General features: G+C 46.0%; 1 protein-coding gene across 4 annotated transcripts in view; it reads left to right on the top strand.

Moving 5' to 3' along the window:
- Positions 1-20,861, top strand: part of RAB31 (RAB31, member RAS oncogene family) — a 139,697-nt gene that overhangs the window by 82,463 nt on the left and 36,373 nt on the right. For all 4 annotated transcript variants that reach the window (XM_089305900.1, XM_008261035.5, XM_089305901.1 and 1 more), the window contains 2 exons: positions 12,123-12,194; positions 13,546-13,652. In XM_089305900.1, the coding sequence (XP_089162026.1) occupies positions 12,123-12,194; positions 13,546-13,652 (179 nt within the window). The remainder of the gene's footprint in view (positions 1-12,122; positions 12,195-13,545; positions 13,653-20,861) is intronic.

Genomic DNA, 20,861 nt, shown 5'->3' on the forward strand with positions numbered 1-20,861 from the left:
ACCACAGTCTCCTGATGGCTCTCGCTTTGTAATGAGTTTTGAAATTGGGAATTGTGTTTGTCTCTTTCAAGATTATTTTGGCCATTCTGGGTCCCCTGCATTATTTCCACATGAATTTCAGGAGCAGCTTGTTAATTTTTACCAAATAAAAAAATTCAGCTGGGATCTTGATAGGGATTACCGGAAATCTGTAGATGAAGTTGGGTTACCTGCTTTTTACCCCTTCATGTTATAAATGATAAGTAAGTTGCCAGCTGTCTTTCACCTCTTTGGAGATTACTTGTGGACCAGAAATGCAATGTTGATCTCTGAGAAAGAATTCTAAATAAGAATTGAATCTTTGGGGCTGATACTGTGGCGCTGTGGCTAAAGCCCTGGCCTATAGTGCCAGCATCCCATATGGGCGCCAGTTTGAGTCCTTGCTGCTCCACTTCTGATCCAGCTCCCTGCTAATGTGTCTGGGAAAGCAGCAGAGGGTGGCCCAAATCCTCCCAGTGAGAGACCCAGAAAAAAATCTCCTGGTTCTTGGCTTTGGATCAGCCCAGTTCTGGCCGTTGCAGCCATTTGGGGAGTGAACCAGCAGATGGAAGACCTCTCTCTCAGTCTGTACCTCTCTCTGTAACTCTGCTTCTCCAATAAATAAAATAAATCTTTAAAAAAAAAAAAGGAATCAAATCTTCTAAATGTCTTCCTTACAATAAATTCATATAGAATCTTAAACAAGGCTATGCTTGTGAGGTGGTCACTTACAATTTGGCAAATCATTATTAACCTTGAAATATCTGGTATGTGACTAACTTATGTTTTTTAGAAGAAGGAATTTATCTTCAAGGTAATATTTCTGCAACTGATTTAGTTTTTTTTTTTTTCAGTAGTATTATCTAACTTAGGATCAGACCTTATTACTTAATACATAATGCTGAATGAAGATAGTGTGGAAATATTCTGAAACCCACTCACCAAGTTACAAGCTTGTAACTTGCTTATCGCTTACAGCATAAAGGTTCTAAAGGCAGCTAACCCCTGATTCATCTACAGATTTCATGTGATCGCTGTTAAAATCCCAGCTGAATTTTTCTGGTAAACAATTAACAAGCTGATCGTGTAATTCATGTGGAAATCCAGGAGACCCAGAATGGCCAAAACAATCTTGAAAAAGAAGAACACAATTCCCAATTTCAAAACCCACTACCAAAGCTTACACCCTGTTCCTGGTCCATGTGTGCACTTTTTTGTTTCCCAACTGTAAGATATCTCAAGCCTTCCAGAGAGTTGGGGAAAACAATGTGAAAAGCAACTGTACCTGTACCAAGCCTGTTTAATCGTCCCTTGTTCCTTCTGTCCAGAGTTTCCCTAAAACGCTGGGTGCCCAAGAACAGGGGACAGCCACACCTGCATCCCGCAGGAGCCGACAGTTTCGTGGATGGATTCAGGAAATCCGGGCGCCCTTTGCTGTTTAGCCACACTGCGTGTTCGCCTGCTGCGGGTTAAGTGTGCCAGCAGCTGCCCAGATGCCTGCCCTGCTTTGCGGGGTCAGGTGGCTGGAGAACCGTGTTCTGAGTGGCAGGACGCACCGTGCAGGGCTGTGGCATGAATGCTGGGTCTGAGTGGCCCTGGGGAAGTGGGGGAAGGGAACAGGAGGCCAACACATATCTGAGGTCAAGTTCAGGCTCTCCAAACAGGAAAAGGAACGCTGCTGTTCTCCGTCCTTCTTTCTTCAGAGCCCCAGGGTCTGTGGCCAACACAGTAGCTCACTATTCATAGGCTGCTGCGGAAGCCAGAGGAGAATCTGACCTTTGGAAGTCCTTGAAGAATGGGGCCTCTTGTAGGCTCAGAGCAAGCCGCTCTGTGCTGCCTCGTTTGCTTGGCCTGCAGCATAGGAAGTCCAGGCCCAGCAACAGGCACCGGCAGCCAGCACCACACCCCAGAACCCTGCTCCCAGCCTGGCCGGAGAGGGGGCCGCAGTAGGAATCCTGCACCTGGCCCCCAGCCCACCCAAGAGCTCTTTTTGGAGGAATTCCCCCTGGGTGGGGGAGGGGAAAGAGTCAATGCACTCTTTTGCTCCGTTCCCTCTCCTTGTCACGAAGGAACCTCGCTTTCAGCTGGTGCAAAACGAGGGAAGTGTCCCCTCCGCCTGTCCCCCAGGAGCCCTGTGGAAGAACACAGTGGGGTGAAGGCTGTGGCGAGCAGGCTGGGTTATGCGGTTCCAATGAGAACTCCCGTTAGGTCCCCGCCCCACAAACCTTTCATAAAGTTCCAGGAATCCTCTGTGATGAAGAGCAAAGAGCTTTGCAGCCCAAGAGGTGCAGCGAGCCCTGACTGTGGGTGCTGGATGCTGCGCGGGAGGAGGGGCGGCCGCCAGGGCAGAGCTGGGAGCCTCGTGGCTCCCATGATTGCAGTGCTGTTGGGGCCAATCAGAGTTGAGCTGATGCCCTCTTGGGTGTCAGGAGCCATGGACAGCAGAGAGAGAGGACCTGCCCAGGGCTGGGAGCAGTGTTGGAAGTCCCAGGGAAAATGTAGTCACACGCATGCCCTTAGCCAGGCACGTGGCGTTGAGGGGAACCCACGGGGAGGCGGGGAGACTGAGGTTCAGCCCCTGGGAGGATGAGCGCCTCCTGCTGACACCTGGGCCCCAGATCTGCCTCCTGCTTCCTGTGGGCTCTGCTCTCTGTCCCCCTCTCCTCTCCGGTGGATGTCCCCTCCTCCATGTGCCATCCTCTCCCTGGAGAGGCCTGTTCTGGAAGCCCCGAGGTGACCCCGCTAGAGGATGGGCGGTGCCAAGTGTCTAGACCCGGAGCTGCCATGGGAAGGCAGCCAGCCCCAGCCTGCACGCCAGGAAGAGATGATGCTGTGAAAAGGCAGGGCCTGGTTTACCTCCCCGCCCTCTCTGTTGGCTGCTGTCATTGCCACCCACGTAGAGACCTGAAACAGCACAGGTTTACTCCCTTACCATTTTGATTGAAGGGCGAAAGTCTGAAATGGGTCTCATTGGGTGCAAACTGCAAGTGGCCGTCCGTGGACATGGGCACGCAGATCCGTTTCTTTGCCGGTTTCAGAGGCTGCCAGCGTTCCGTGGCTGGCAGCCCCCTCCCCCTCCAAGCCTGCAGAGTAGCATCTCCAGTAGTATCTCTGACGCACTACCTCCCTCTTCCACTGCTAAGGCCCCGTGCGATGCTGTTAGGTTCACCTGACCCAGCCCAGCTGAAGGTCGGTGAGAACTATGGCCTTGTTCCCTAACCAAGTCGTGGGTGACAGGGGTTAGGAGGTGGACATCTCTGGAGGCCATTATTCTGTCCTGCACACTGGTTTCCCTGCTAGTTTGAACTGTGCCTGTCACGTACCAAGTATGCAGTAGACACTGTCAAATGGATGGAAACATTGACTGTAAACCTGTGAGTTACTTACATAAACTTAAGGCCTAGCACGTCTCAGAGGAGCCACATGGGAGTGGGAAGAGCACAGAATTTGGAGTTAAAGGTCCTGTGTTCCAGTCTAATCCTGCCACTGAAGAGGTGTGTGTGTTTGGGCAGTTCCTCTAAGCATTCTGAGCCTCAGTTTTCTCATCTGGAAAATGGGAACAATCCTGTCAACTCTACCTGCTTTCACAGGGTTATTGATTCGTCACATGCGGTCAGTCGTTAGATGTCTGTTGAGCTTGTGCTGTGTCCCTGTTAGGGGTTCAAGGGAGGGTCCTGGAGGGAGGTATGGATGAAGGGAGGCATGTCTGGTGAAGAGGTCAAGGCATCTGGGAAGGCCTGGAAGCTGCCGCACCTGCCTAGCTAGGGAGCAGCTGCAGACAAGCAAGAGGGGGACTCGCGAAGGGGCCCAAGGCCTTAGACATCGCAGCGTGAGCTTGGATTTTTATAGTTAGTAGTTAGAAGGGTTTTGAACAGAAAATGACACAATCTGGCATGTTTAATATAAATCAGTCTGACGTGTGTTTAATGCAAGATGATGTCAAGGGGCCGGCGCTCTGGTGTAGAAGGTTGGACTACAGCCTGTGGCATCGGCATCCCATATGGACGCTGGTTCGAGTCCCAGCTGCTCCTCTTCCCATCCAGCTCTCTGCTATGGCCTGGGAAAGCAGAAGATGGCCCAAGTCCTTGGGCCTCTGCACTCGTGTGGGAGACCTGGAAGAAGCTCCTGGCTCCTGGCTTTGGCCTGGCCCAGCCCAGGCTGTTGCAGCCGTTTGGGTAGTGAGCCAGCAGATGGAGGATCTCTCTTTCTTTCTCTCTTCTTCTCTCTGTCTTTCCACCTTTCAAATAAATAAATAAATCTTTAAAAAAAATAGATGACGTCAGATGCCTGCTTCACGGCACTGCATGGCAGACCAGGGTGAGGAGCGGGCAGGCAGGAATCTGGGGTCTGGGCGTCCGTGGAGGTCTTGAAGCTTCAGGAAAAGGTCCTGGAAGAGCACTGCACCATGCGGTCTTGCGTGCGAGGCACAGTCTGTGGAAAATGGAATTAAAAGAAGTGTATTGTGGTGCAAAGAATTTGCAAACTTTCCACATGAAGGGTCCTCAAAAATGTCAGGGCAAATGGATTTATGAGAAAGCTATGCATGGGTTTTGGATTTTTTTTTTTTTTTTTTTTTGCACTAAAACATCCTTACCTTTTAATTCCATTTCCACAGACTTTTTGAAGTGACCTCATGGGTATTTGAAACCTTCCACAATAAGAAGTTAAAAATATGTACACTGTATGATCTGTATAAATATCATAAAGCAATAGTTAAAAACAGGATCGGACTGGCTGCTGCTTGTCAGCTTGGAGGCCAGTGCCCTAAGTGCCCTCATGGAAACTCCAGGACTGGCAGTTCAGGAAAGATGACCTCTGCTGAGGGACGGCAGGGGAGGGAGGCAGGCGGAGGCAGAGCCACGGGGCCCTCTGAAGCCCCGGGAGCTGGGGCTGGTAGGTGCACAGAGAACAAAGTGCAGAGTCCAGGGTGCCCTGCGCGCCAGGGCGAGTGGAAACCCACACCTGCAGGAGCCTCCGTGTGATTCTGCGCTCTTCCGAGGTCTCCAAAGGGCTGCACCTGCCCGAGCAGCTCCCAGGGAGCCTCGCTCTGTCCCCAGGCATGCATGGTCCTGGCTGCTGTTGGCCTGTTGTCCTGCTGTCCCAGTCTGCAGGGGCCTCGTCGTGAATATAGCACACCTGCTGTTAAGGTGTGGACCCAGACACCCTGAGCTTAGCTGGAAGAGAAGGAGAAACACACCCTGTCTTCTCTGGGTTTAGTGGCCCATGTGGTGACATTTTCCCCAAAAGCATAGAGCAGTGGCTGTGTGCAATGCAAAAAGAGGAGCACTGGGAATGGGGTGGGACTCAGGAAATCCTACTGCTTGCCTACAGACGGGGTATGGACTCACTGTCCTTGAGTAAGTTTGTGGGTGGGGAAGTTGGGTTTCTACAACATATGGAATCCTTGACTTCTGTTGTATACATTATTCCAGGGATGGGAATATTTCAGTTCAACACATCGTCTTTTAAGAGGTGTGCCCTCCTCACAACCCCTTTCTTGTGTAAAGGTGTTTGGGTTTGTGTTGTATCATTTTATAGGGAACAAAGTCTGCACCACACCTTGTCCAAGAGGAATCCAAGGTCATCTGGTCACCTCTTGAACTTGACTTTTGCTTCCATGCTTGGTTCCCTGAGTGCTGAGAAAGCTCTTTGTCTTCGGTGACATATTAGGAGAAAGAAGAAAGAAAAGGGAGAAGAGAAAGACACGCTCTGTTATTACATCATGTTAAACATTTAGAAAAATAGATTCAGAAAGAATAAAAGAAAGTGCCGGTCTGCCTGCAATGCTATTGTTCAGAAATAACTGTTGCTAGTGGTTTGGTACATTAGCTCACAGCCCCTTTTCTTTTCTTAAAATTATTTTTATTTTAATTGTGCATATTTAGGGGGGCAGTGTGGCATTTCAGTACCTGTGTGCCATGCATAGTGAGGAGATCAGGGTAACCCCCCCAGCCCTGTTTCTGTGCAGCTTTCCATACTGTTGGGTTGGAGGGCGCCTGAGCTGGCATATTAACTAGCCCTGTGCTTTCCTGCACGGGGAAAGTCGGAAGCTTTCTTCTGAATGGCACAGAGAGAACATTCAGTACAGTAACCTGCTTTTCCATTCAACTTCTGCCAGCTGAGAATGTCAGGAATGTCAGGAATTTTCTTCCACCGCGTCCCTCTTTGTTTGACTCCCAAGGGCCCACTGGCTCTTTTGGGCCTCTGCCCTTGGCTGTCCCTGGCCTTGGTGACTGTTTCCAGGGGAGGGTGAGATTTTCTGTTTTGTGCTGGCCTCCGAGGCAGTTCCCAGTGGGGTTGCAGGTCAGCATTGGCTCCTAGGCTGCCTCCGAGCCCCTCACCAGGGCACAGAGCGTTCTCTGAAAATCACTCTACAGAACCCATCCAGCAAGTCCGAGGACCCGCTGCCAGAGCATTCTGGCGTGGGTAATTCTCATCTCGGGAGGCAGAGCCGGCTGGAGCGGTGCTTATTTGGAAACTTAATGTGTTTACTCATTCCTGACTTGCAGAATTTGGCTGCTGTGGAATTTATGATGCCACAGCCTGCATTTAAAGAATTTCCCCTAAAGCAGGCTGGGTGGTCTAGAGGCTCTGGAGAACCCTGGAAAGGAGCTTGCCCCACCGTGCTGCCAAGTTGTGTGTGTGTGTGTGTGTGTGTGTGTGTGTGGTCGTGTGTGGTCGATCAGTTCAAACTCAGAAACTGTCAAAGTCAGAGGCTTTTAGCTCAGGGATTGCAGTTTAGGAGACCTGGGGCAGAAAGCTCTGGATCCGTGTTCTGAAGAAGGTGAAGAGAGTGGGAGATGATACAGGCAAGCAGCGCTGAGAGATGACAAAGTGACAACAAATTCTGTGTAGCAAACTCCTGTGGAATGCTGAGGAAGAACAGGGGCCGTGTGACCATTAGATGATAAGGAGAAGATAAGGAAAAATGGCCGTAATCAAAAGGCCAATGACCTCTTGATGTGCACCTGAGTCTCCAGGAACAGTGTTGCTATCTGGGTGTTACAGGTGCCTGCAGTCCAAGGGTGAAGGTGACCGAAGTCCACATTCAGGTGGCACACTGAGCCCTGCGTGAGCCCTGCTTCCCTAAAGGCCTGTGGATTCCACATAGCAAAGCTCTTTCCCTGTTGCTTCTATCCTGGTTTTCAGGATAGGGTAGAATGAGAAGAGAAAGGTGTGGGCTCAAGGCACTCGGAAGAACCAGAGCAGGCGAGGCAAGTGGCTTCCATCTGGGCCTGTTTTACCTTGGCCGTGAGTGTCGTCCCAAGCTGCAAAAACCTCAGCCATCCCCACCCCCACCCCCATCCCCATTTCCATTTTCCAAATATGAAAACCAGATGGCACCCAGCCAGGCCTCAAGGCTGTCTCCGAGTTTAATTCTCTTCGTCCTAACCCTCTAAGATGAGTTCTGATCCACTGGGTCCCTAGACACTAATCAGTACTGCTTGACAAAAGGAAGCGATGGGAAAATTGGAGTTAAAACCCAAAGAGGCTTCTCCACTACAGCAATTTTCAGAGCCTTCAGTGTTCTAGGAATACTTTGTAAACCTCCAGGGAGCATGATTGTATGTGGTGTTTCTCATACGCATTTGGCCAGGAAACCTTACTTTTATTAAAAAATATACGTTGCAGGCTAGCAGTGATTCGTCTGTCCTCCACAAGTTACCGATGTTCTGCAGAAGAGCCTTGGGAAGACAGTAATTATGCCATTGCCTCATGTGCTATTTAATATTTAAAAAAAATGATTTGAATGGCTGCCCAATATTCCATATTATGGCAAAGCCGAAATTCATATTTCCATTCCCTAATGGTTAGACATGGAGATTGTTTCCAGTTTTTCTGCAATAACTGGTAATTCTGGAATGAATTCTGGTTCCTCCGTGACCATCTTTGATTATTCCCTTAAGAAGCAGAATTGTGGAATCGAAGTGTGTGAACATGTGCGAGATTCTTGAAATACGCTGTCCAGCTGCTTGCCCACAAGGTCCTGCGCCGGTGTCCTGCTGCCACTTTCTGGAGGAGGGGCAGGGTTAGCATCCATCTGCAGAAGCCGAGAAGTCCAAGAGACTCAGGGCGCTTGGGTAGGGCCAAGCCCTCCTCTTATCATGTGCACATCCTGCAGTTAAAAAGCAGTCACAGGGCCGGCGTTGTGGTGCAGTAGGTTAATCGTCTGCTAGCAATGCCAGCATCCCATATGGGCACCGGTTTGAGACCCGGCTGCTCCACTTCAGCTCCTACTCTCTGCTATGGACTGGGAAAGCAGTAGAAGATGGCCAAGTCCTTGGGCCCCTGCACCCGCGTGGGAGACCCGAAAGAAGCTCCTAGTTCCTGGCTTCATATCAGCATAGCTCCAGCCATTGTGGCCATTTGGGGAATGAACCAGCAGATGGAAGACCTTTTTCTCTGTCTCTTCCTCTCACTGTCTGTAACTTTACCTTTCAAATAAATAAATAAAATCTAAAAAAAAAAAAGAAAAGAAAAAAAGCCACATGAACTAAGTGCATGAACAGCCACTTCTGAGGAGGCAAATTGGCTTTTCACAGTTCGCTGTGCTGTTGCCAGATAATTAAATGACACCTGGAAATTATCTGAGCACTCGGATTTGGTCTTCTAGATATTTCCTTGGGTAGTTTGGGCAAGACGGGGTTTTGAACTGGCATCTGTTGTGCTAATTTTCAGATAACCTTGCAAGGTGAGATTCAGAAATAGAGCTTTATCAACCTCCTGTGACTGTGAACTTGAGGAGCATTGTTCTATCTGAGCGGCCCATAAGGTTTAACCCTGACCCCCAGCGATGGAATTAGGTCATGTTGTGGATGGAGTCCAACCGTGGAGCTTTGGTTTTATATTTGCAGGGGGTGAAGTATGTACATTGCAGGCTAGAAGTGGTTTAAGTCTCTGTCTTCCACGATTATCCTCCTTGGGCAGTGCCTCAGTGGGCTTGGGAAGTGTGTCGTGAAATTTCAACCCAACAAAACCTCCACAGCCCCGGCAGTGAAGTCACTTTAAGTGGCTTCACTAACAGATTTATTTCAAAGTGATTCCGTTTGGAGGAAGGAAAGAATGAGTCATGCATTATATATACACCGAGATCTGCTCAATAATTCATGAGACCTGCACACCGCTGACCACGGAGACCCAGCTCCTAGCGCTAGAGCCTGCGGGGGCGGGGCTCCAGGTCTGCTTCCCCCTGGGCTTGGGTCCCCAAGCATCTTGACTTGGGAAATCTGAGAGTGCTTCTAAGATGTTGTGAAAAGCGAAATTCAAACACACCTGTATTTGGGTGTGAACAGTTTGGGAATGCACGCATAGTATTTTTGTAACACACGTTTTCTGGAAACTTTAGAAAACCCTTTGTAAGCTGGTCTCCTCCTGCTCTGTGTGTTCCTGTAGCGCACTCCGAGGTGGATCCTGTTGTTGAGAGAAAGCGTCTTGGGGAATTGGGCTCAGAGGACACTCGGGGTGCCCTGTCACCCCAGCAAGCAAGGCAGGAGGGATGCTGCACCAATCTTGCTTTCTCTCTCTGACTTTGAGTTTTAGGCCTGAGCAGTGGATTTGCCAAAGGGTGAGTTAAAAATAGACGCGCGGCCACCAGGGAAAGGCACGGTGGCAAGGGGTGGCCGTGGCTGCGGCTCCCCGCCGACCCGCCGGCGTCTGAGGCCTGGGCCGTGAGCTCCGTGGCGCGTCCTGAGCCCACCGGAGCCTTGCCCTCCTCCGGAAAGCACCGCGGCTCCCTCCAGGGACAGTTCTCTGCGGGGCGGAGGCCGCCTCTTTCCGCCCGCCTGCCTCAGCATAGGGAAGGGGAGACCGGGACTGGCGCGCTGTGGAGCCGCGGGTGAGCGGTGCCTTTGGCGGTGTGAGCTCCGTGAGCAGCGCCATGTGGGGAAAAGGGATTGAGGAAGGCTTCAGAATCCTGCTTCCCCCACACCCCGGTTTTTAACTAGGAAGCCGTTTTCCTTAAACATCCCTGTAAACGTCTGCTCTGTGCCGACGCCTGAAACCCACTGTTCCTGCCCCGAGGAACATCAGCGACACCACTCCCCCACGCCCCTCACCCCGGGTTCTGTCATCCTGCCTGCTCCCGGTATGTATGTCCGAGCTGGCTCTGCCTGCACACAAGCATTCTCGTCACCATCGTAATGGTTGTTGAGGATTCCATTACATGCACACGTATATGCGTATGTCTGTGTTCGTCTAGATTTGTGTCTGAGCCTCGGGTGCCATAGTCCACTAGGTGGCTTAAGTGACATCGCTTGGAAATTCAAGGTCAGGCTGCCAGTACATTTGGTGGCTGGTGCGGCCCACTTCTTGGTCTGCAGACTGCCATCTTCTTGCTGTGCCCTCATGGTGGGGGGGGGAAGCAGAAGGAGGGGGTAAGGGAGAGGGAGAGAGAGGAGGTGGCCATGACTTTTTCCTCATCCTACAAGGGCACTCACCCCTCCCTGGGGAGGCCCTACCCTCCTGAGCTCATCTCAGGGGGACCTCTCCACCTTGGGAGTGAGGGTTTCAATGTATGAGTGTGGGGAAGACACAATTGTTTAGTCTATAACATTGTGTGCTTCCCTATGATGAGCCTTTAGGTGGCTTTTAAATTTTTGCTCCCATGTGCAACTCTTTTTTTGTGTGTGGTGGTCACTCCCATACACAAATATATTCCTGTAAGTGGAATAGCGGGGTTTCATGGTATATACATTCCAGCTTTTGCTATGCATCATGTATGGTGATGTTGGAAAAAAGTATTCAAGTGTTTTCTTGTGCGGTATGTGAAAGTGCCTGCCTTCCCAAACCCACACAACGGGCATGATCAATCTTTCTTAGCCTTTAGTAAATCAATAAGTGCCTTGTCATTGTTTTTCTTGTCATTCCTCTTGTTCTTTTAAAACAAAATTGTCAGCGAATAGATTTTTTTAAAAAAATGATTTATTCATCTATTCGAAAGGCGGAGTGACAGAAAGAGGTCTTTCTTCTGTTGGTTCACTCTCCAAATGGTGGTAATAGCCAGGAATCTGCCAGGCCACAGCCAGGAGCCTGGAACTCCCTCCTGGTCTCCCACATGGGCGGCAGGGGCACAAGTTCTTGGGCCATCATCTTCTGCCTCCCAGGTACATAGAGCAGGGACTGGATGAAAAGTGGAGCAGCTGGGACTTGAACCAGTGCTCCAGTGTGGGGTGCCTGTGTTAGAAGTGGCAACAAACTGCTTCGCCACAATGCTAGCCCCTTCACACCTTTTATTCTAATTGAGCAGGTTTTAAAATATTTATTGGAAATTTATATCTTCTCTTGGATGATTTATCTTCTACACAGAGGGACTTCAAAAAGCTCAAGGAAAATAGAATTAAAGGATAATATGCTTTTTGGATGACCTTTTTGAAGATTCCTCATATATATCTTTTGTCCAACTTTCCATAGAGCTGTCTTTTTCTTATGGATTTTCAAAACCATGCCAAGATATATTTTTTAATAAAAAAAGGATGAAGATTAAGATTGAACCCTTCTCTAAAATATATATAAAATCTATATCTTCTGAGAGTCATTCTCCATCCCATTGGGATGGATGATTCCAGTAACCCGTGGTGCTGGCCTTATTCATATTTTGGAATGCAGCTTGTCTAATATCTCCTCCTTTGTGGGCCTCAGGTGGGCAGAAGGGACCGCATTCGAGAGCTGGCAGCCGTCCAGAGCCGAGGCTGCCCTGGCTGCAGTGTTGCTCATTAATGGCTCTGCAAGGGGCTGTGATCGTTGCCAGTGTTCTCTCTCCCTGCCCTTGGCACTCCTCTTTGCCTTACTGCTGTATCAGAATTCTAATGCAGCTTCACCTAACGTGGGTCAGTGACGTTAGGTAAGTGAGGAGCAGCAGCAGAGAAAGAGAATTCACAGGATGGCAACATTTAAAATAAAATTTGCTCTTGGCCTGCACCCAGGAGTGGATTTCAAAGGCTGTAAACCACAAGCCTATGTGTGTCAGCAGGGAGGAAACTTTGTGATCTAATAGGAGGCCTGGAAATTGTCTGGAGGGAACTCAGGGATCGTATAGGGGTGACGTAAGATGAGCATGTTGTATCTGGTCCGGGGTTGTCCTGAAGTTGCTGCTTGTTCTTCAACAGTTCCACTCCTTGGCCCCCATGTACTACCGGGGATCTGCCGCAGCTGTCATCGTGTATGACATCACCAAGCAGGTAAGGACGGCTCCTCCGGGGGTTGGATACCATTGCCGGCGACTCTGCCGCAGAAAGACCGAGGCAGAGCGCCACTGCGTGTCTTGCCAGGAGCCTGGAGTGAGAGGTCATAGTGTGGTGGGCAAGGATAACGAACACCCAGTATTTAAGAGTGTGTTTCGCCGAGACTGTGATGAAGCGTCTCAAATTGATCTGCCAAACCGAGTAAGCAACAGTGAACATGCATCTTAAAACTCACTTGTGGAGGCAAGGTCCTGCCCACTAGCACTGCTCTCCAGGACGTCAGCTTTTTAAGAAAGGAAAATTATGTTTAAATTCTTTTAAATTCTTCTGTGGAGGAGCATGTAGGCCAGGAAGCATGAGCCCAGTGGCCCGAAGGCCATGCACCCTGGATGCGCAGGACCACAGCAAGCCCCATACTGGCAAAAGGCCAAGGAAAGGAGAAAGGGCGGGCACATGGTGTCCCAGGCTTTTAATCCACTTCCAAAGGGAGTGGTTAATTAACCTGATTGGCTGGTGGGCACACAGGTGTGACCAGGTAGGGGCATGAGGTCACACAGGGGCATGGTGAAGGCATGGTCTTCCAGCTCACAGACGTGATCAATTTTATTCTCTATGCCTGCCTACAACAATAGAATTAAAAATATGTTCATATTGGCACAAAACTATTTGAAATTCATGCATATTGTTTCATTGATATGCTTTTTCTGTGAACATTTTGAAGACCCCTCCTATAATAGAAAAGTGTTTTTAATTTCCATGTTGAGGCTGTAGGTTATCCATCGCCAAATCATCAAAGTGTTTGGATGACATGTTCTTCCCATTCCTACAATAACTGAATTATTGGCCCTTGTCTCTGGAATGCTGACTCACTGCACATTAGTGCTATAGTCATCCACCATTGCTACCTGTTGTGAGTTCCTGACCATGTCCACTGAGCTGTGGTGTCCACTGTGGCCTGTTTGCTGAAGGACAGCTGTGGATGAAGGCCCCAAAGGGAAACAGGACTTGAAATAGCTTTCTTTCCCAGAGCAACTGAGTCCAGTTGTGGTCCTCACGCACGTGCAGTCAAGGCTGTAGTTTTAAATCAATGTTACTTAAGGAAGAAAGTTACTAATGCAATTTCCTTAACCTCATTATGTTTTTAATTTTAGAAGTGGGTCCTTTTATAGACCACATAAATATTACTTAGCTAATGGTAACTTTGGTGCCTAGATAGAGTGGTCATATGTTCTTCTACCTGAGTCTTCTATAAGCATCTTTTCTCATTAAATTGTGTTTTGTGTTTCTACTTGGTAGAAATATTATAGCGACGAGTCTTTTCATAGGTTGCTTTACACTTTTTGTGTAGGATTCCTTTCATACCTTGAAGAAATGGGTGAAGGAACTGAAAGAACATGGTCCTGAAAATATTGTGATGGCCATTGCTGGAAACAAATGTGATCTGTCAGATATCAGGTAAGGCACACTTGACAGTTTTGTGTGTCAGTTCCTATCCTGCACCCCGAATAGCCGTATATAAAGAGATGCGATTTTGTCACTGTGTCTGCTTTCCGTGTAGTAAATGTTTTGGTCATTTACTTGTAGTCAGTATGGCATTTATTCAACCAGATTGGAATTCAAAGAAAATGATAATGAAATGTAAATCTGATGGACTTCAGTGATGAATATTAAAGTCAAATCTCCTTGGGGCCAGTGTTGTGGCTATAGCAGGCATAGCTGCCACCTGTGACAACGACATCCCATCTGGGTGCTGGTTCCTGTCCCAGCTGCTCCACTTTGATCCCGCTCCTGGGAAAAGCAGTGGAAGATGACCCAAGCATTGGGGCTGCTGCCTCACACATGGGAGACCCAGATGAAGCTCCTGGCTCCTGGCTCCTGGCTTTGGCCTGACCCAGTGCTGGCTCTTGTGGCCATCTGGGGAGTGAACTAGCAGGTAGAAGATCTCTTCCCCTCTCTCTCTCTCTCTCTCTCCCTCCCTCCCTCTCTCCCTCTCTCCCTCTCTCCCTTTCTCTCTGTAACTTGTGAGTTTCTAAATAAATCTTTTTTAAAAAATCAAATCTCTTATATATAAACATAGTTCCACCCCTGGCTCTAGTATCTTCTGTCTAGGTTGCTTCATGTCCTTCTGTTGTTATTATTATCACTAACACAATTTTAGTAACACTTTCTTACAGAAATGGCCATCAGGACTCCCTGATGTATTTTAGTTCTAGACTTTAGCTAAGAGATAGTCAAGTGCACACAAAATCACTTCTGTTCCCAGAACTGAAGGTGACACACTGTATTGGGGCACCGTGGCTTCCCTCAGTGACAGTGGATTGTGGAAGTTCCTGTCTCTGGAGAGAGGTTTGTAGAGACCCAGGCCACACACGTTGTGGAGAGTTAATGATCACTGCATCTAAACTGGTAACCTCGCTGTTTCACTAAATAGGAGAGGTCTTCAGAGAGTTCCTGGAAAATGTGTTAGGGGAAAACATGCATGGCTTTTAAAATTTTTTGCACCAAAGTAAGCTTATCTTTTAATTTCACTTTCCGTGAACTCTCAGAAAGTCCCCTGGTAACTGTTGTAAGGAAGGAGATGGAAGTCCTTTCTTACCCAGAGGGGATACCTTGCAAGTATGGATCCTTGATTTTTCCTATACAGAAGCCTATGATAAAGTTTATTTTATAAATTATGCAGAGTAAGAGATTAACAAGTAAAAATATAGTAGAACACTTACAGCAATATATGATCATTGAAATTATTTGAAATTCATGGATTATTTATTTCTAGAATTTTCCATGTAATATTTTTAAGTTGTAGTTGACTGGTGGTAACCGACAGTGAGAAAAATGAAACCACAGATACAGGGAGGAATTATGTAGTGAATTTGTGTTGTCTCCATTCCCTTGGTGAATTTAATTTTCAGAAATTCAGCAGTGGATTTTCATGACAATAACAACATTGTGCTTCTGGTTTAAATATGGTTAAACCACAGTTAAGTAAACAATGAAAAATTGACAAATTGGTGTTTCTTTGTGATTTCAAAGCTTTTTATCACATGGCGTCAGGTTGGTTTATAATGACAGCCATAAACACCACTTAATCGTTTGTTTTTCTGGGGATTGGACAAATCTTTAAACTCCCCAGACTTAGTTCAGATGTCTGCCTTCTAATCCTAAAAGAGCTTGCTCAGCTTGTATTTCCAGCAAAATCACTTTAGCCTTTGTCATTGGGAGGGGCCTCTGCTTAGAGGAGGGGTTATCATCTGACACCGAGCTGAGCCCCTGTGTCCTGGGAAATTAGGCCGAAAGTGGCGTAAGCTTGAGTGGTATTAGCACTCTTGGTTATCTGGAACTGAAACAGTTGAAATTAATTTCAGGAACATGAGGAAGTTGTTGGAAGGTGCTGGTATTCGCGTGGTAAAAATTGGGCTGTTTTCAACTTTGGCATTTGAAGTATTGGCCTGGGAGTCTCTGTTTCAAGTCTAAAATGTGGGGGAAGGATCCCGACATCATGACCAGGTGCCTGTGGCCCTGTGAGGGAATTTGTACAGTATAAGATGATGTTTGCACAATAACCATGAGAATGAGAGGGAAAGGCCTTTTAAAAAATATTTCATTTTATTTGAAAGAGAGAAAGATTTTTCATTCACTGTTCACTTCCCAAATGCTTGCAAAAGTCAGGACTGGGCCAGACTGAAAGCAGGCTGGAACTCCCTCCAGGTCTCCCGTGTGGGTGCAGGGCCCAGGCACTTGGAGCATCTTCCACTGCTTTCCCAGGCACACGAGCAGGGAGCTGGATCAGAAGGAACTCCTCCAGTGTGGGATGCAGTGGCTTAATCTGCTGCACCACAACTCCGGGCCCATGACTGTGAGTTGATTTGTATTTTCCTAATGACTAATGCTGAGAAGCTCATCATATGTTTATTGCTGACTTGTTTACCTTTTTATTTTTTAAAAAAATTTTTTAAAGATTTTTAAAATTTATTTGAAAGAGTTACAGAGAGACGTAGAGACAGAGAGAGAGGTCTTCCATCCACTGGTTCACTCCCCAGGTGGCCGCAAAGGCTGGAGCTTCGCCGATCTGAAGCCAGGAGCCAGGAGCTTCCTCCAGGTCTCCCACACGGGTACAGGGATCCAAGGACTTGGGCCATCTTCTACTGCTTTCCCAGGCCACAGCAGAGAGCTGGATCGGAAGAGGAGCAGCCGGGACTCAAACCGGCGCTCACATGGGATGCCGGTGCATACACACATACACAATGTGTAAAGGATAAGATCAGGATAATTAATCAGTCACTTAAATCAAGTGTTTCTTTGTGTTGGGATGTGTATCTTCTTTGAGAAATGCATTGGCAAGAATACAAATGTACTTCAAAATGTTCATGATTAAGTGGAGTTAAAAGTTTATTTTGGTGCAAAAATGTTAATTTAAATCCATGCATATGAAAGATCTTCAAAAAGTTGATGGAAAAATACATACTATGGAAAAGCTGGGAGCTGGCATGTAACCCAGTGGGTAAAGCCCTTGACCTCACATGGGAGACCTGGAAGAAGCTCTTGGCTCGTGGCTTCAGATTGATCCAGCTCTTGCTGTTGTGGCCATTTGGGGAGTGAACCAGTGGATGGAAGACCTCTCTCTCTCTCTGCCTCTCCCTCTCTCTCTCTGTAACGCTGCCTTTCAAATAAATAAATACAACTTTTAAAAAGAAACTGCTTCAAGAAAATAATTGACAATCTAGAATTCTATAGGTAATAAGAATATTTTTCTTTATAAAAAAAAAGTTAAGAAAAAACTGTGCGTGAGTTTCAGATTTTTTCGCAGCAAAAAAACCTTACATTTTAATCTCATTTTTCCATGAACTATTTGAAGGACCCCCACACGCACATGATTTTTGTAGATTCTGAATACAAGTTTCTTATTAGATATATATGATTTTCAAGCGTTCTCTCCCATTCTGTGTTTGTCTCTTCACAATATTTTTTTTTAAATATTATTTATTTGAAAGACAAGGTGAGAGAGGTCGATCTCCCACTAATTTCAAACTGACTGTTAATGATTTCTAATTTAATTCCATTGAAATCAGAAATATGCTTTCTATGATTTTAATTTTTTGAATGTATTAAGGTTAGTTTTATGGCTTAGTGCATCATATAGTCTGTCTTAGAGAATGTTGCATGTGAGCCTGAGCCTTGTAAGTTTCTAACACATATTTTTATACTCACTGTTCTCCTTTGAGAGAGAGAGAGAGAATCAGCCTAAGGCTGATGGCCTTCTGGACAAGTGTATCTAGATAGAATTTAATTCTGCTTTGTACTTATATATGTATATATTTTGATTGCATTGTTTTCATGACAATTGATATAAATGTTTCATTTATGATAGTGCTATAAAATTTCATTTAAAATATTAAAAATTTGACTTAATGCACTACATGATTGTCTATGTGGAAAACCTCAAGAAATAGGTAAAAAAATAATTTCCCAAAGTAATGATTAATAAGCAACGTTGGAGGATACAAGGTCAGCACAGAAAATTAATTATATTTCTGTGTAATAACTAGGAGTATGCAAAAACTGAAGTTAAAAACCCAATGTCCTTTATAGTTACTCCAAAGAAAATGAAATATTTAAATATGTACTTAATGAAACATATTTAGAATCTGTATATTGAAAAAGTACAAACTGTTGGGGCCTGCATTGTGGCGTTACTGGTTAAGCTGCTGCCTATGATACAGGTATTCCATATGGGCATGGGCTCGAGTTCTGGCTGCTCTGCTAATATGCCTGGAAAAGCAGTGGAAGGTGTCCTGAGTCCTTGAGCCCTTGAATCTACTTGGGAAACCCTGATGGAGTTGAGGCTCCTGCCTTTGGCCTGGTGCAGCCCCCACCATTCTGGCCATTTGGGGGAGTGAACCAGAGGGTGGACGCTTGCTCGCTCTCTCTTTGTTTCTGTCTCTCCCTCTCTATCTGTAACTCTACGTTTCCAATAAATAAGTCTTTAAAAAAAAGTATGAACTGCTATGAAATAAACTGAGTAACAAATAAATGGAGAGACATACTGGTTTCATGAATTGGAAGTCTTAACGTAGTAAAAATGTTCATTATGTCCAGATTGATTTATAGGTTTAAATGTTAAATAGTTTTTTTTTTTTTGTAAAAATAAGCAAAGCCATTCTAAAATTTGTATGCAAAGTCACAGGCACTAGAATAGCTAAGATGTTGACAGAGAAGAATGTCATAAAAGGAGAAGAATGTAGTGGAAGGAGTCGTTGTATCCTGAATTAAGCATTGCTGTATAGCTTCATTGATCAAGACACTGTGGTATTGACAGTGAGATGGGCTTGTGGATCAGAGGAACAGAGAACCCAGAAATAAATCCACAGAAATGTGCACACTGATTTTTGACAAAGATGCAAACACAATTCAGTGGTGGAAGAATTGCCTTTGTAACAAATGGTGCTAGAATAATTGAACATCCAAAGGAGAAACAAAACCAAAACCAAAGCAAGCTTCAACCTTATGTAAAAATTAATCTAAAGCAAATCATAGACTTTTATGTGAAATGTTAAAACTGTAAAATTTTTAGGAAAACTCCTAAGAGAACATCTTTAGGATCTGAAGCTAGGCAAAGAGTTCTACTTGACACCAAAAACATAATCCATAAGGAAAAATTGATAAAGTGGACCTGTTCAAAATTAAAAATGTTTGCTCTTTGCAAGCCCTTGTGAAGAGCATGAAGGGCAAGCTATGGATTGGGAGAAAATATTTGCAAACCACACATCTGCAAAGGACTAGAATGTAGACAATATAATGAGCTCTCACAATTTAACACGTAAAAAAAGAAAATGACTATGTGGAAATGGGCAAAAAGCATGAACAGACCTTTCACTCAGCAGAATGGGAAGATGGTGAGCCAGGGATACAAAAAGATGTTCAACATCGTTATCCAGCCTGTCAGAATGGCTGAAATAAAAAACAGCAGCAGCACCCAGTGCTGACGAGGATCTAGAGAAACTGGGCCATTCCTGTATTGCTGGTGTGAATGTAAAATGGCACAGGCACTGTGGAAACCAGTTTGGCTGTTTCTTACAAAACCTATGCAATCACCATATGGCCCGGCAATCACACTCTTGGGCATTTATCCCAGAGAAATGAAAACTTGTGTTCATATAAAACCTGTGCACTTAATTTATATTAGCCCCAAAGTAGAGTCTGCCCAGATGTCCTTCGACAGGTGGGTGGTTAAACACAGTGTGGTGTATCCCTACCGTGAACAGCACAGGGAAGCAGACGGCAGAAATGTGCACCTTGTTTGAATCTTCAGGGGAACTATGCCGAGTGAATGAAGCCAGGCCCAAAGCTTTCGTGGTACATGATTTCATTCATATTAACAGTTTGAAATGAAAGCACTTTAGATACAGAGGGTACAGTAGTGGGTACCCAGGGTTATAGTTGGGGCAGTGGAGAGTGGGGAGGTGGAGGGAAGTGGGTGTGGTTATAAAAAGGGCAACATAAAGCATCCCTGTGATGCTGGAACTGCTCGATAACTTGTCTGTGATGATGGACACATGACCTCACACAGGTGATAAAATGGTGTAGAACTTAATACACACCCACATGCACAGGACACATACACACACAAGCGAACACAGTAAAATTGGGAAAATCTAATCTGAGCAAGATCGAACTATTGGGAGCTGTGGTGCAGTGGGTTAAGCTACCACTTAGGGCTCAACACCTCTCATATAAGAGTGCCGGCTCAAGTCCCATCTGCTCTGTGCTTCTGGTCCATCTTCCTGAACACAGCACCTGGAGGGCAGCAGATGATGGCCCAAGTACTTTGGTTCCTGCTCCCCGTGTGGTAGAACTCTTTAGAGTTCCTGGTTCCTGGCTTTGGCCTGGTGTAGCCCTGGCTGTTGTAGGCATTTTGGAAGTGAGTCAGTGATATTTATTCTTTCTCTCTCTTTAAATAAGTAATCCTTTTTCTAAAAAAAGATAGAACATATCAATGTCAATATCCTGTTTCTGAAACTACGCTATAAAATGAATATCTTAGTGTTACTTCTTATAATTGCATGTGAATCTGTAGTTATCCCAATAAAAAGTTAAATGAACAAAAAGTTGATTTAGATAAAAATAATAAATAAGTACTAGATGGGTGATATGCATATTATATGCTCATAAAGGTACTTCAAAAAAGTTTATGGAAAATGGAATTAACAGTTTATTTTGTTTTTGTTTTATTTTAATTTTATTTATTTTGAGAGACAGAGATCTCCTATCTGCTGGTTCACTTCCTAAATGCCTGCCACAGCCAGGATTGGGCCAGGCAGAGGCGCTGCAAGGCGGAGGATTAGCCTAGTGAGCCACGGCGCTGGCGGGAATGTCTTAATCACTATGCCAGGCACTCCAATATGCAGTGTCTTAACCACTATGCGAAATGCCCGCCCTCATAAGTTTATTTTGGTACAAAAATTTTTTGAAATGCGTGCATAAGAGAAGTCTTCAAAACGTTAATGGAAAATGAGTATCATGAGAAAACTATGCATCAGGAGTTTTTTTGCAGCAAAAATTATCTTTTAATTCCATTCTTTCATGAACTTTTTGAAGTGCCTATGCATGCACGTGTGGCTGAAATTGCAGAGAGGGGATGTGATTGACCATAGTTTTGTGAACATAGTT

This window comes from Oryctolagus cuniculus, chromosome 10, assembly GCF_051225735.1.
Source record: "Oryctolagus cuniculus isolate XC-2025 breed Fujian yellow rabbit chromosome 10, ASM5122573v1, whole genome shotgun sequence".
Classification (NCBI taxonomy): Eukaryota; Metazoa; Chordata; class Mammalia; order Lagomorpha; family Leporidae; genus Oryctolagus; species Oryctolagus cuniculus.